Here is a 17,796-nt window from a genome sequence, read left to right on the forward strand (position 1 = left end):
CTTACTTCTTGTCATCACAGCTTTATATTTCTCCTTGGGGTTCTTTTCTATATTCGCCACAAAACTGTTGGATGACTTGTCAGCTATCTGCTTGGTCAGTTGTCCCACCTGGACCTCAAGGTTTTTCAGTGCTGACTCGGTGCTTTTATAATTTGACATTGTTACTTGCATAAACTGAGTCAAAGTCTCCTCCAGCTTAGTAGTCCTCTGAAAGATGTTAGGCCCTTGTTGAATTGGTCTGTTGGAAGGTCCACCCTGGTCCTTGATGAATTGATTGCCAGGGTGTGATCTCCACTGTCCTTGTTGGTTATAAGGACTCTGCTGGAAGCCTGAAAATCCTCCTTGATTATATCCTTGTCTCTGTTGATTTCCCATATAGTGAACTTCTTGAGTGTTTTCTTCAATGGGAATACATTGGCCTGTTTCATGAGCCTCACCACATATGGTACAACCTGTAACCTGCAAAACGGAAGAATGTGTAGGTTGACCAATAAACAGTTTAGTTGGCAACTTACCAAGTGTTTCTGTTAAAATCTCAAGTTACCTAGAAAGCAACTTATTTTGTGCCAATAAAGCATCATTTGATGATAGTTCTAACAAGCTTTTCTTTGTGGGTTGATGAACTCTGTTGTGCAGAATGGCATGATCAATGGCTAACATATTCTCAATTAGCTCAGTTGCCTCTTTAGGGGTCTTCAGCTTTATTTTTTCCCCTTCTGAAGCATGTAACAGTTGCTTGGTTTGTGGTCTCAACACATCTATAAACATATTCAATTGAATTGGCTCAGAGAACCCATGGGTGGGAGTCTTTCTCAATAAGCCTCTAAACCTCTCCAACGCTTCACTCAAGGACTTGTCAGGGAACTGATGAAATGAAGAGATTTTAGCTTTCCCTTCCATAGTCTTTGACTCTGGGAAATATTTTTTCAGAAACTTTTCAACAGCTTCTTCCCAGGTTTTCAGACTGTTACCCTTAAATGAGTGGAGCCACCTCTTGGCTTCTCCTGACAAGGAAAATGAAAATAGACTGAGTCTAATGGCTTCATCTGGCACGCCTGCAATCTTTACAGTGTTACAGATTTCAATGAATGTCACCAAATGTGCATAGGGGTCCTCATTTGGTAATCCTTGGAATAAGTTCCCTTGTATTAAATGAATCAAAGAATGAGGGTAGTTTATGTTGTGAGCTTGCACTTCAGGACATGCAATGCTGGTAAAGAATTGTGGCACTGAACTGCTTGAATAGTCCTCAAGGGTAACTCTTTGGTGGTGCTCATCAGCCATGGAAACGGATTTTGGTAAATAAGTCGCGGATTCCCTTGATGATGGTAAGTCGGATGATGAAGAATCAGAAAAATGAGTTTCTTCCTCAAGAATGGATGCTACTATCCTGTCTTGAAGTAATTTTCTTCTCCTCTCGGCTCTGTTCCTTCTCAACGTAGCTTCAATCTCCAAGTCCAGAGGAACTAAATTGCCTGTGGGAGATCTATGCATATAAAACACTAACAGCAACAACGATTATCCAATTCAATAGGAAAACAAATATGAATTGAAAGTAAATATTCACAGTTTATCAAAGAATCAAGAATAGACACCTAAGACTAAACTAACTTTCCAAATAGAAAGAAGTTCCTCGGCAACAGCGCCAAAAACTTATTCGAACCCGGCAAGTGCACCAGATCACGCAAGTAGTATAAAACGGTAAGAACCGAGTGTCGAACTCTCGGGGAACTCGTGTTACTTGGTAAAGCTATATTTAATGAATAGGTGTCTAGTATGAAAAGAGATGTGTCAACTATGCACAGGTATGTAAACTAACTATTAAAAGGAAAATCACGTGAGTAATGATGTGTAAAGACTAGTAGACAACACGTTGGTCTTCCTATTAGGTGCCTGATGTTAAAAGGATATTCTCTACTTAACAATGCTCATGTGTTCTATGGTGTCTCTTGAAATGCTAAACCCCGATTCCTGATGATAGTCTAGCCTAATCCTGATCAAGCATGATCCTCAAATTCCTCTTGTTGGACTAAACTCGACCAAAACCGCATTAAGACAAACATACAAACAACTAGGTTACCATACCGTGATCCCTCGTGATAATACGATAAACTAGCCCTATCATATCAGGTTCTAAGAATCAAACCAGTTTCCACTGTTGAATGATCCTAACAAAGCATGCATCTACATGATCAAGGCAATAGCACACTGAAATGACGTACTGATAGCACATAGAGCACATAAAACATCATTAAATAGATATACAAGTATTTACATCAAGTACCTACAAGGAAGAACCAACAGAGGATTTAGCTCTCCATATCTGGGAAGCTTCCTTTACAACAAAGAGAAGAGAAAAATGAAGGATTGAAAAAATACAAGTAGTGGGGATGTCTCCTCCACCTCTAGAACCTCACAATCACTCACAGACTCATCTCATGCTCTCAGGATGGCTTCCTCTTCTCGCTCAGTTCTCTACCAGTCTTCTCATAGCAAAAGCTATCAAAACTCTCTGGATTCTGACCCTTCTCTCTCTAGAATCTCTCACATGCAGAAGCTCTTCGAGAAAATAGCCAAAATCCACTCCAAAATCTGATTTCAGGCTTAAATAGGTGGCTTTGTTTGTGCTAGCGCGCTTAGCGCAACTATGGACCGCTTAGCATGCATTGGTGGATTTTGGCTTAGCGCGTGCTTTTCTCGCTCAGCGGATGGACTGAAGCGGTGCGCTTAGCGGGATGACCCTTCGCTTATTGCAAATGCACAACTCATCCTTCTTCCAAATTCTTCCTCGCGCTCTGCCGAGGAGTGTTGCGCTCAACGGATGGATCGCTAAGCCAGAAGATTGGCTTAGTGGGAGGATGAAAATCAACACTTCACAAACTTGCCTAATTAACCTGAAATTGAGAGAAAATGATTATTAAACACACAAAATGTGAATACTAAGTATTTATTACCTATCTTTAACAAAAAGTAATTACAACATTACAAAATAACCATAAATTGGAGGAGTTTGATACAATTTACGCAGGTTTTATACACAAAAGTTAGTCGTATTCATTGACTAACACAAGGCCCTATAAGCCGCATGAAGGAAAGATAGGCTTAAAGATAATTAGTTACTACTTTGTTGGTTACATTGAATGCTCTCATGAGTATAAGTTTTAAAATCCCACTATAAAATCTTTCTTTGAGGCGGGAATGCAAGATCCCCTGAGGAAGTTGAGTTTGGAGGGGAAGGAAACATACGGTGTGTTGTCTCTAATGAAGAACTTGTTATTGAAAAACAACAAGTCTTTGTAATGGATCTAGTAATTAATAACGATGTTATTCCTCACATCATTCAAGGACAGAACAACATTGAGATTCCTCCTCAAGCACCACTCATAGTTCAAACTCAACAACCTTAAGAAGTGTCATTTAGAAGATCCACTAGAGAAAAGAGAAGTGCTATTTTGGATTATTGTATTATATTTCTTTAAAAACATGAATAAGAAATTAGGTTGATTGAGGAATATCTAATCAACTTTAGTCAAATCATATAGTGTTCTAACCTTTTAAAAGTGGATTAATGCTATTAATGATGCGATAAAATCAATGGTTAACAATGACTTTAGGAATATTGTCAAATTACCTGAAGGTGTGAACCCCATAAGTTGTAAATGAATATCTATAATTGAAAGGGATTCAAAGGGTAATATTGAGATATATAAAGCTTGTCTTGTTGCCAAAGACTTATTAAAAGGAAGACATTGATTATAAAGAAAATTTTCTCCAGTTTCATAGAAAGACTCTTTTAGGACTATAATGACATTCATAACTCATTTTGATTTAATGTTGCATTAGATGGATGCAAATACTATGTTTCTAAATGACAACATTGATGAAACAATATGGAGCAACAGAAAACTTTGTAAAAGTGATTATACATTTATGTTGTGCAAACTAAAGGAACCCATTTGTGACTTTAAATAGATTTTCCGTCAATGGTATTACAAATTTCATTAAGTTATTACCTCTTTATGGATTTGTGATAATTTTGGTTTTCATATACCAAAATTTTAGTGGAGAAAGTTTTTCTTTTGGGTATTATATGTTGATGACATCTTATTAGTCATAATATAGTTTTATTGTCACAAAAGAATTACCAATACAGTTTTGGATAGATTCAACATGAAATATAGTAAACCAAAAAATACACTCGTTGCTAAAGGAGACAAGGTAGTCTCAAAAAGTTCCTTGTTAGTAATCTTGAAAAAGAACATATGCAAAAGATTCCTTATGGTTTAGCTGTGGGAGTCTTATGTACGTTTAAATTTGTTTTCGTCCCAACATATATAGCATTTTAGTGGGAGTCTTAGGGAGATATGTATGTAATATTGGTATGCAACACTAAAAGTAGTAAAACATGTAATGCTCTATTTGAAGAGAACAAGATACTACATGCTTACTTATAGGAAGTTTGACATATTAGAGATGATTAGGTATACTTGTGACTCTGATTTTGTGTCATGCCTAAATAACATAAACTCTACATTAGGATACATCTTTAACCATGATGGTGAAGTTAATATCTTGGTTTGAGGCATCGAACCATATGATAAGACTACTTAATTTTGTCATTGGCTTGCTAGTTGTTACAAACATTAAGAGGATATTAAGTATTTATTGTGGCAATAACTTTGTAATGTTATACTCCAATAACAACAGGAGTTCAACCAAGTCAAAGGTTCTTAACATAAAGTATTTGGTTGTTAAATAAAGAATTAAAAAAAAAACATTTTCTAGAACATATATAGGAAAAGACAGTATGCTAGCCAACCCACTAACTAATAGTTGACAGTTAAAGCGTGAGCATACATGTTGCCCGTATGGTGTTGTTTCAGTTGTTGCCTTGATTTAGTGGGAGTCTTTATGTTCTATGTTTGGATTCAAATTTCATGTATTTGATTTTTTGTATAAATAAAGATTACGATTTATATATAAGTTTACAATGGAACTTGTTTGTTTACATGCAGTATTTAAATTGTATTTAAGGACTTAAGATTGATCTCGCTAAAGACTTAAGTTGAACCAATTGGAAATGAGCATGATTGAGATCACATTGCGTGTAATTTTCATGTTTCTTGTCCATATTGATATATGTCATTGAGTGTATTGATGTGGTGGTCATTGGGGTCTAGTTACATTTGTTGTAGTGACGAAAGCTGCAATGATTTCATTATTGATACATGAGATGAACTAGATTGTTAAGGTTGAAATCTAAAGATAAATAGTATATGGATGCACGCCTAATGAATTGTAATATAATTGTAAAAATATGTAGCCTAAGTTGGGAGAATGTTGAAATTTTCTATTTCAATAATTAATTGTTGGCTAATATTATGAGACAATTATATTAGCTATGTATCATTAATGGACTTTATTTTATGTAATTAAATTAAGTGAGCTCATTAGACTACTAAATAAGATGATATATGCTTAAATGAGAAGATGTTAGTGTTGACCCATTAGAGGATAATGAGAATCTAACTAGATTAACACCCTATAAGAATATTATGGTCTCCAATATACCAAGTTGTCGCATATAGTTTCTCTTCTCCTTATCTGTCGAGTTACAAAAGTCCTATTGTGGATTAAAGATGTTTTAGTTGAAAAAAAACCATAAAACCACTTGTTACATTATTCATCGGTTGTTTGTGATTCAATGATTGTCAAAGAAAGTTTTGATTAAGAACCAACTATGAATTCAGATATTTTATTATAATTTTTAATAATGAGACATGTCGTAGATCTTAGAACTTTTGGTAAACTATTCTATGATATGTATATGTGAATTTTAGTTTTCGCATAAAGAATAAAAAATAAGGATTGAATATCAAAGATTTCCATAATTATAATCTAATTAATCAAAAAATCAATAAATAATTATTTAAAAAAGTAAAAGATATATGATTTTTTTTGGTTTGAAATTATAATGTGAGTATTAAATATATTACGGTAAAGGATATTAACAATAGTTTTTCATATATAGTATTTTTTTTTAATTCTTAACCAATATTTCTTTATCAGTATATTCTTAACCAGTATGTTTGGTACTTGGGACTATTATTAGCATTCTCTCAAATATAATCAGTCAATATTTATTTTAATATATATTTATCAAAAGTTCGGAGTACGTGGATGATAAGTTATTGAAACGAATCCTTAATATAACTGATAGGTGCTTGGCAAAAAAATATTAAAACACATGACTTACTAAATAACTAACTATTTTTATTCTGAAATAACTAATTGTATTAAGCATAACGGATTAATTTAAATATGATTATTTGCACGCATATAGTTTAATTAAATTAATAAAATTCCTTAATTATGTTCTTTCCCGTTTATTTTTATTAAATTAATAATATTCCTTAATTATGTTATTTCCCGTTTATCCTATAAAGAATTGAATTTTGAAAGAAAAAAACAATGACCATAAGGTTTAATTATGAGAGGATAGAACATAGCACAAACAAATTCTTGATCCTAATGTTAGAGGGACGTATTAGATTAGAATTTTAAAAGACTATTTTAGCATAAAAAAGTTTTGTAGATTTTAAAGATTATGTTAAAATATTATGACTTATCAGATCTCTTTATAAGACTTTTATGATAGTTTGAATTTTAATAAATTTATATCATAAGAATTTAAATGACTTGAAAAGACTTTCTAGATTTATAAGATTTGAAAGAAATTTGTGAATTTTTAAAAACACATTCAAAATTACAAGACTTAGTGAAGAAATTAATAAGAAATGATGAAGTTTGGATAAAAAAAAACCAATATAATTTTCTTAATCTTTTAATAGCTATGTTGATTATAGCTTTATGTACTTTTATAGTGACTTTTCTTGCAATAGCATCTTCTCATTCTCACTTTTGGATTTGAATAATAGATTTAAAATTATACGTTGGTTTTTTATTTTTTTAATTACTATAATTATTTCATGATAAGTAAATATAATGACATGTTTAAATAGGATGCAATAATATGCATATACTAGAAGAGAGTAGTGAGGGTGAAAAATTTGTAGAGGGTTATTGAGTTTGTGGATGATAAAATTAAGGGTGATAGTCGTGAAAAGATTGCGTCGAGTAGGTGGTGCACATAATCAATATAAGAAAAATATGGTTAGTCTCACCACATAAGACAAATAATAATTTAATTTAGAAAACAAAGGAGAAAGTGTAGAGGGAAGAAGTATATTTGACATTTTGTTACTCCAAAAGAATAGGAAAAATATATATATGACAAATGCACCTTGAAGAATATTAAAGAGAGAAGAGAATATGCGTGACGAGAGAAAAAAAAGTCTAATAACCAATAAAAAAAGAAAGAAAAAGTCTAACAAAATCTCAAGAGTTTGGATGAAATTGTTTGATAGATGTTTTATACTAAAAGGTCCGATGAAATCCATCAAAATCCTTCTTAAAAAATAATCCATGGAAATTTGTGTATTTTTTAATACCAAAAGACTTTTTATAAGTTATAAAAAATCCTAATTGAATACAACCGAATTTTGTTGTCTTCTTTAAAAATCCTAATTGATTACCACAACTTCTAGAACCAAAGTTAAAAGAAACATTTTTTGCACGGATCCTATCACAAACTTTGGTACACCAATATTTAATCAATCACCCTTTAGACAAAATCCTTTGTTAAAGTTTTTTCTTCAAAAAGATATTTTCTTTAATCTTCAGTAAATTGATCAAGACCAGAATGAGAAAGAAAGATAAGATAAAAAAGGAAGTACACTAACTTTTATATTGGTCTACTCTCTATCTCTGTAAAAGCTAATCCAATTATCTAATCCAAACCCAAATTAGATTTTTACTATGCATATAGAATTCTTACAAACAATTACAAGTAATCTCAATCCTTACCCCAAAAAAAGAGAGAGACTAACATACCCAACCCTAGGATCCTCTATGAATAAGAGCCTAAGAGAAACCTACCCTTACCCCAAACTAGAAAAACCTATTCTAACCCATCTTCAGAAATTCATGCACAAACAAATAATGTGTAAACCACACGAAAAAATAGAGTCAAAGATAGACACAACCTGATCAATCCTTTGCAAAAATATTGCTTGAATGAATGAGTGTCTTCTTTAACTCAAGAGAAATTCACAACTCACTTTTCACAATATGATCTTCATAATTAAAAATTAGAAGTTGTGAGTCACAAACTGTTTCTAAGCACTTTTTCTTCTCTTCCTTCTTTTACTAATATCAACTCTTAATTCTAGCTCATTCAGAAGAGAAGTTGTTAGAACTTGTTAGAAGTAAGAACTCAAGGTGGCTATTTATAGAGAAACTAGTTATAACCACCTGTAATCCATTAAATATACAATGTAATCGATTGTTTCGAAGAAGTAATTGATTATGTTACCATTTCATCAATCGATTAAAGTGTTCATCCCAAAAATTGGAAAACTTTCAAGAACAATGTAATCGATTAGATTCTTGATGTAATCGATTAAAGTATTCTTGATCACTTTTGAAACACTTTTGAAAGAGAAGTAATTGATTATATCACCTGATAATCGATTAAAGTAGAGATTCTGAAATAAAATCAATCATTGTCTCAAAAAGAACTATGTAATCGATTACTATAAGCTTGTAATCGGTTAAACTAATACAAGACCCTTCTCTGCAAGCTACAAACACTTGTGTAATAGATTATGATCAACCTGTAATCGATTAAAACAAAGATTTTTAACTACAAACAAAATTTTCTAACTTTAGAACTTTTCTTCTTACTCCTACTTGATGATGCATGATGCTCATATGAAATGATAGAGACTAAGATGTAACACATAATACAACAATCAGTATGAATGCCACTCAAGAAGGTTGGGCATGTAAAAGACAAAACTTTTTCAAGCTTCAAGGCTAAGTCTTCATGTTGCTCCCCCTATCTCTAACAACTGAGTTATGTGGATGGCAAAATTAAGATTGACAATCACGAAAACATTGCATCGAGCAAGTGATGAACATAGTGAGTATAAGAAAAACATGGTTAGTCTTAGCACATAAGAACAAAGAGTATATTTGACATTTTTTTATTCCAAAAGAATAGGATATATATATATATATATATATATATATATATATATATATATATATATATATATATACATATATATAATACATGCATCTTGAAGAATATTTAAATCATTTGATATTCTAATCAAATACACTCGCATTAATTAAATACAACAAGATTTTTTTATATTATTTAAAAATCCTGATTGAATACTACAAGATTTTTTATAAAAAAAAAGTCTTTTAAAATTCTTTGAAATCCTAACCCATTATATCCCCTTAGTTGTGGACATGACATGCCAATTTCAGTTTGTCTAAGCAAATACATTTTCAATTCTTTATAAAGAATTTATGAAGTATATTTATTTGGACAAATTTAAAAGTTAGATTTTGGTTTAGGTGATTTTTATACTGTTATCTAGTGAGAATTAGAATTGTAATCATCTTAATAAATATTTACATTAAAGGATTCCAATAATTATTGAGGAGAAATTTTGGTTTTAATTAAACAACAACACAAATAGCATTTAATTAGGGAATTGGATATAATTTGCCTCTAATTTCTCTATTTCTCATATAGTTACTAAGTACACTAATAAGAAATTAAAACAAAAAAAATTATTATTATTATATAAGAGAGTAAAAAAAATTACAAATAATTTTTTTCTAGTTTCTTAACTAATATTTTAAATATACTATTTAATATTTTCCTTTTTCATATATCTAGAATTATCATATTTTTTTATTTAAATTTAAGAAGGGGTTCTCGTTGTTTTTGAAACGAATACTAACAATAACATGATCTACTTCTATATAAAAAATTTAATTTTTTTTAAAATTATATAATTTTTATACGTATATTTTAAAAGACTTCTTAGCCTAAGAGCACTGTAATCTCTTTTTTTCCTTTTCTTCTCTTTTTTTCGCCTATATATGCCTAGATCTAAGTTTGCTTTTCATTTGCACATGTACCTTTGCCTTTTACTTTCCTTTAATTTGATCAAATCAATTGTTATTATTTTCCCTTGAAGGCATTCACCGACTGTAAACTAAAACTAAAGCCAACTCCTGACAAAACAATTACTAATAGTTATGACTTCTAACTCCCACACTTGGCCTCTTAACTTTCTTTACCAACATAAACACAGCCTTATACAACAACACTTGCCCAACCCCCAAGAATTATTCTCTATATATTGCCACATTTTGCTCCTCCCTATAACTCCAACTACAAAAATATCTCACGCAATAACATACCCTAACACAAACACCTTCCTCCCTTAAAAATGCTGAAGCATTTCAATTTCAACATGAACATTTTCTTCACGTTGCTTATAGTTGTCACATTAGCTAGTTTCTATGTTCCCCAGTTGAAGCCTCGTCCTTCAATTACAATAGCTTTTTGCATGGTTGCAACCCTAGTATACCAATTTATAATGAGAACACCCAACAAAATTTACTTGGTGGACTTTGCATGCTTCAAGCCAAGCCTTGCATGCCTCTGCTCCAAGGAAATGTTGCTCGACCGAGCGAATCGCGTCGGCTTCCTCTCCGAGGAAAATTACAAACTTGTGAACAAGATTCTCGACCGGTCCGGTCTGGGACCATGGACCTACGTCCCGGAGGGCCTGCTGGAGATCCCTCCGAGACTAACATTTGAGGAGGCGAGGAAGGAGACGGACACGGTGCTCTTCGGGGCTGTCGACGAGCTCTTGGAAAAAACCGGTGTTGAAGCCAAAGACATTGGGGTTCTTGTGGTGAACTGTTGCTTGTTCAACCCTACACCATCGCTCTCTGACTCCATTGTCAACCGGTACAAGCTTAGAGGGAACATTTTGGCCTACAATCTTAGTGGCATGGGGTGCAGTGCTGGGGTTCTTGCTGTTGACTTTGCCAAACAGCTCCTACAGGTTCTCTCTCACCATCAAGCTAATAAATTGTTCCATGCCTTTTTTGTACTGTTTTACTGCAATCACATTCACATATATCTTCAATTAGTTATAGTATTGGTGTTAATATTTTCAATAATAATGTGTATGAATATCTCAATAATATATTGCATGTGTAGATAGCAATTTAAAAAGTACTTTTCAGTGTTGAACGTTCTTTTCTGGAGAAGAATATATACTATGTGTATCTTTTAGTTTGAAAGCATTTTTAGAAGGGAATCAGTGGAAATCCAAACTTGCTAATAGGCTATGTTTGGTTTTTTTTTTTTTTTTGTAGTATTCCAAAATCAGTTTGAAGGATAAACTTAATTAGTTTTGTAATACGTTTGATTATGTTCAAAATTATGTTTGAACCTTAAAATTTTGTCAACAAACTTAGTTAGCAGCACTTAAGTTGTTTTGCAAACTCAACTTGTAAACTTAAGTTTAAGTGTTTAACACGAACTTAAATTTGTAGAATATGCGCACATTCACTTAGAGTAATGATTTTTAATATCTTCTTGTTTATTCAAACATTTCATTAACTACTCGATCTAGTTTTTTTTTTTCTCTATCATATCATATTTATCATATATTTGTTTCTCTCTCTATTATTTCATTAACAAACTTAGTTTAACAACACTTAAATTGTTTTTGCAAACTCAAATTCTAAACTTAAGTTTAACAGAAATTCAAATTTGTAAAATATGCACATAATCTATTAGAGTAATGATTTTTAATATCTCATTGTTTTTTCAAACATTTTTTTAACTACTCGATCTACTTCTTTTTCTATCATATATATAATATAAATTTATCATTTTTATTTTTCTCTCTCTATTATTTCACTTACTAAGTATTAAATAAGTTTTTTTTGAACTTAAGTTTTTCATGATTATTGGAAAATCATTTTTAAAATACTTTTTTTTTCATTTTAAGTTTTTCATAAGTAGTATCATTTATCACATTGTCTCTTATCTCTTATCTATTTTCTATCTCTCAAAATATAAATTAGCATTAAATGTTGACAAAAACTACTCTAATATTTTCAATAGTGCTATTTATTTATATTTTCTTTTATCATATCACTTATTTTATGTGTGGATACTTATCTCCATTTTTAACTCTCTTCGATCCGTTAAAAAAGTGTGGATATTTATTAAAGAAATGCTATTTCTTATCTCAAAATACTCATCAATAATGTATATCATTCAAGATTTACATGTCACATTTTGTTTCTATTTGATACAGATGTTCCAAGTCATCTTATAATATCCTGGGAGACACTTGTGTATTAAAAGATGATAAATTAATGCTAGTACATTCTAACATATTATTTCAATACATTTTATTATTGATTGAAATTTATTAAAAATCATAATTTTTTATGGGTTTCATATCTCATTTAATGAATTTTTTTTCTGATTTTATAATTTTCAGTAAGTTTCAATCAATAAAAAAGTATATATTAGAAGAAATGAGAATTTGTTGCAACCACGTCACTCAAAACATTGTGATACTTTCCTATCAAGCTTCCATGTCACGGTAGTTATGAGATTTTCATCTCATTTTTCATTCATTTTGTTTTTATTTTTTTTCCTTTCTGTTGTTTTCCCGGACATTTATATCATTAATTAAATCTTTCACTTTTTTTTTCTTTCTCTTGTTATCTCTCTTCTATTCTCCCATTAATGTAAGAATACCAAAACACGTTGTTATGTCTTTCTGGATCCTCTACAACACATTGTTGTCGACTTATCGTGTCATCCTACTGCATGAACCAAAACATAAACAGGATTATAATGCAAAATAAATTTTCAAGTATGCATAACTTAAAAATATGGATCATGCTAATTAGTGACCTTAGGATGTTGGTTATGAAACTAAAAGACAAAGATATGTATTACGTAAATTATAGAAGAGCATAAAAAGGATTATGAATAGCCTAATTTTCCCCCTCAAATATTTTTAGTTAAAGTTTCTTAATCAATATTCTTAGGATACTGGTTAACATTCGCATATATATATATATATATATATATATATATATATATATATATATATATATATATATATATATATATATATATATATATATTTTGTAATACTTTTATAGTATTTTGTTTCTGGAAAATGCATTGACACCAATGTCTTGTTATACATCTAGAAAAAAAAATAGAGATAGAAGAAAATAGCATAAATATTGAATTTATATGATATAAAAAGAAGAGAAAAATTAAGAGGGTCAAATAACTATGCTGGTGTTCACGTGTAACACCTCCAATAATAACACGTACCTACGTGGGTCATGTGTGGGGCAACGCATATGAGGGAAAAATTAATGAGCACTTATATGTGTACATCTAATATTTTCAAACATATGATCAATACTTATTATTTGTTTTTAACTTTTTTTTTTCTTATCACATTGTATCAATTATAAAAACCTATATTTCTCTTCTTCTTTTTCTCTGTCACTAAGTGTGATTTAGCATTTTGGTTGTTCAAGTATATTTTTGAAAATTAATATAAGAAGACAGTTTTAAGAATAGTTGTATGTACGAGGAGATAAAAGTGGAATGGATCAACCATTTACGAAGGACCCACTTATTTTTATGGAAAATGAGTAACATGAGAGAGACATACAAAAAGGAAATTAAATAATTAAAGAGAGAGAAAAATAATAAATATGTAATTAAAGTGAAGAAAAATAAATAAAACTAAAGTAAAAAAAATTATATATATATATATATATATATATATATTATATTTTCTCTGTCTCATTATAATTTTTAAATAAAAAAATTGTTCCAATAAATTATTATTTTTATTTTTCTATGTAATATTAATTACTTTTTTCATTCACATCTCTTAAATATTAATGATAAATTATAAAATCTATAAATGAATTAATAATGATATAAAGTTAATTTTGTAAAATTATTATTTTCTTTCATTCATTTTTTTTCTTGATATGTATAAAACAATCTAGGATGACTATTAGTTGGAGACCAAGGGAATAACTTTTTATGAGAATATATATTATATCATTTCATTTGCTTCTCATCTTCTTACATTAATATACCTTTTCCATATTTTTCTTCTTTTCTTTTTTTTCTATTATATATTTTAAAATAATTCTATTAATAAAAATCAAACTCATGTTAGCACAAGTTGTGCCTTGCCATAAGAATATACAAAATAAATTGTTGCACCCACCCATTACAAAAGGGGAAAGGCTGTGCTACTCACCCCATGTTATACCCGGCCGTATAAATCAGCGATCCATCCAAAAACACGTTTTTTTTTTTTTTTTGAAAAGCATCCAAAAGCATTTTAAAACTTGTACCCTCAACATTTAATACCCACGTGAGCCCAGTTAGCATGTTATTTCTTCCAGTATTGAATATTAAAAATAAATTTATTTAAATTAATTAATAAAATTAGATAGCATTATTTAATTACAGCATTGTCACTTAAAAAATATTTTTTCTAAATTATCTTTCATTCAAATTTGATATAAAAAGCAATAAAAGGTGATACAAAATACATTTTCAATTAAACAAAGAATATTTTGACAATAAGATTATTAAATGAGATAAAATTAATAAAAAAATTATTTATATTTGAGACCAATATCTATAATTTTTTTAGCTTATATTTAAGACCGGAAAGAATATCACTATTTTATGGGGCAAAGATTTTTGGGAGTGTAAATAATACCTTATTTAAAATACACTTTCTTTTATTCATTGCAATATATTAAAAGTACAAAATTAAGCGAGAAGTTGATTAAATAAAACATGAAACTCACGATAATTTTAATGATGTTTAATAAATTTTAATAAAATAAAGAATATACGTGTTAAAAAGTTTTATTAAAAAATATCTACCTAACCCTTAAAAAAAAACCCCATTAATGTCAGAAAGTAATACCACGTTGTTGTGTACTTCATATTTCTCTTCAACAAATTGATGTTTAAATAAAGTGTAAATAAAAATAAACACGATTACAAGAATAAATTTCCATGCACAGCGTGAACCAAAACATAAACACGATTTTCATATTAAAATAAAGTGTAAATAAAAAATCACAAGAATAAATTTCCATGCATAATTTTTTTTTTGAAAAATTATAGATGAACATTCAATTTGCTAATGGACATCTAGTGAAAAAGAGATAAAAGTGAAAAAAAATATGAATTTTATAAGTAATGTGATTTGACATATAAACAGATAGAGAAAAATAAGAAATATTTGTTAGGTGTCTAAAAAAACATAAATATTTATGTGTATCATCACTTTTTTTTAATAAAATTTCCCATGCATAACTTGAAAAGTATATTTGTAATACTTTCATATTATTTTGTCTGTACCCCTACATGATTCATGGGTGGGTCTACGCACGTGATGCACATTTGATATAAAAAGTCAGTTTCAAGAGTATTTAGTTTGTATGATGAGATAGGGTGGTATAAATCAACCATTTACTAATCTAGACCCCCTTATTAAGAGTAGCTGATAGACGATGAGAGAGAGGTCTGGATCAACCATTTACAATCTAGACACTTATTTTTGTGATAATGGGTAACAGCCACAGGAAGACAGGATTCGAAAGTGGATTGTCTGATACATAAAAAAAGAAAGAAAAATAAAAAAAATGAGGTAGAAAATATGAAAGTGAAAATAAATGATAAATATATGTTAATTATCTATTTTTTATGGGAAATTATTCTTTACATAATAAAACTATACGAAAATTTATATTATTATAAGATATATAACAGAAAAGAGAGATAAATGTGGGATAAAAGGTAATAAAGAAAGAAGATAATACTGTTACTGTACAAAATGTCAACTTGATTTCTTTTTTTGCCTTTAGAATGTAACCATAGCAGTTTAAAATCATTAAAGAACATTTAAATGACTATAATATTTTGCGATACACCAAAATACAATCATAACTATAAGAAAATTTTATTTGTTATGAAACACTTTCGAAGTATACACACGAACCTTTGATTTCTATTTTGGCGTGAATTCCATCAGACTTTCTTTTTACACTATTTTTAAATTACTTAGCCAATTATACACAGCCACGTCTTTTCCCAATCCATGCAGAAATGATTGGTACGACTTGGCAATCCTCTTTCAGCATTCAATCAATAGTAGTATAATTTGTTTCAGAAACTGTCATTCTTGCAATCCACGTTAGTATTCGGTTCAAATCTATCTCGTACTAACTACCTCTGCGTTCTTCTGTAGGCACACCCCAACTCGTACGCTTTGGTTCTAAGCACAGAAAATGAAATATCAAGCATGTACTGGGGCAACAACCCTTCAATGCTCCTCGTCAATTGCCTCTTTCGCATGGGCGGCTCCGCGGCCCTCCTATCAAGCCACCACTCCGACCGCCATCGCTCGAAGTACGAGCTCTTCCATACGCTAAGAACCCACGTTGGCGCTAACGACAACAGCTACAAATGTGTCTTTCAGGTATTGTAAGGGTTGAGTATCCCTTGTATCCATATTCTTTTAATGAATTATTATTATTTTTTTAATCAAAAAAATGTTAGTGGTTAATTGTTAATTTTTTGTTAGTGGGAGATTTGAGATGATTTCTCCTCCTCCTTTCTTCCTTCACCATCAAACCAAGTTATTTTGCTTATAATACAAAAAAAATGTGTCTTTCAGGAAGAAGACGAGGAGAAAAAGGTTGGCGTGTCTCTATCCAAAGAGCTCATGAACGTTGCGAGGGATGCCCTGAAGGTCCACATCACCTCCCTCGGCCCGGTGGTGCTCCCGATCTCCGAGAAATTGAAGTTTTTGGTTAACCTAATAGAGAGGAAGGTGTTGAAGACGAAGATCGAGTCCTACATGCCGAACTTCAAGCTCGCGTTCAAGCATTTTTGTATCCACACAGGAGGTAGGGCTGTGTTGGATCGCATGCAGAAGAGCCTCGAACTCGAGGATTGGCACATGGAGCCTTCTAGAATGACACTTTACAGGTTCGGGAACACGTCGTCGAGCTCGGTGTGGTACGAGTTGGCGTACTGTGAGGCTAAGGGGAGGATCAAGAAGGGTGACAGGGTTTGGCAAATGGCATTCGGGTCTGGGTTCAAGTGTAACACTGCTGTGTGGGTTGCGTTGAACACGATCGAACCGGGGTCTGTCAAGAGTCCATGGAGGGATGAGATACATAGTTTTCCTATCAAGATTGATCCACTTCCTGTGAAGAATAACAAATAATGAATCAATAATCCAATCGTGCAAATTGGGGTTTGGGAAGTTATGGGGAAAGTACGTGGTTTGATTTGGATTATTAGGATTTATAATGTGGTAGGTTACGTATGTGCGTTATGTTATGGAAGAATTGCGAACTTAGTTTTCTCTAGCTTTAATCGATAACAGCTACATTTTGGCCTTTGAAGTGTTGTTGACTCTCCATACTTTCCCTAATTTGTACTTGTTGTAACAATAGTTTATGGCAAACCGAAAAAATTACTGGTCGAGTCACGGACAATGTCGCTTTCTTTAAGACGTTTCGTGTCACTGTCAAAAAATTGTGCAAGCAGACTATCAATCACGACGTCCCCAGGATAAAACAGCCCAGATCACTGTATAAGATTCCCACTGTACTAAGGGAACTTTTTCTAGAATTACACCCTCTTGTATGACTTGAAAAGTCATTATTATAGCCAACTGAAAATATGACTTCAAAAGTCACTATTATAGTCAACCGAAAAATATGACTTAAAAAGTCACTCTTATAGCCAAC

The 17,796-nt window shown here is 31.0% G+C and overlaps 1 protein-coding gene across 1 annotated transcript; it reads left to right on the forward strand.

Moving 5' to 3' along the window:
• The first annotated feature begins 10,260 nt into the window (after positions 1–10,260).
• Positions 10,261–17,477, forward strand: LOC100791995 (3-ketoacyl-CoA synthase 20). The gene is made up of 3 exons (XM_003524591.3): positions 10,261–11,000; positions 16,284–16,514; positions 16,713–17,477. The coding sequence occupies exons 1-3, from the start codon at positions 10,377–10,379 to the stop codon at positions 17,265–17,267; spliced, it is 1,410 nt and encodes a 469-aa protein (XP_003524639.1). The 5' UTR covers positions 10,261–10,376; the 3' UTR covers positions 17,268–17,477.
• Positions 17,478–17,796: the final 319 nt, after the last annotated feature.

The sequence above is a fragment of the Glycine max genome, chromosome 5 (assembly GCF_000004515.6).
Source record: "Glycine max cultivar Williams 82 chromosome 5, Glycine_max_v4.0, whole genome shotgun sequence".
NCBI lineage: Eukaryota > Viridiplantae > Streptophyta > Magnoliopsida > Fabales > Fabaceae > Glycine > Glycine max.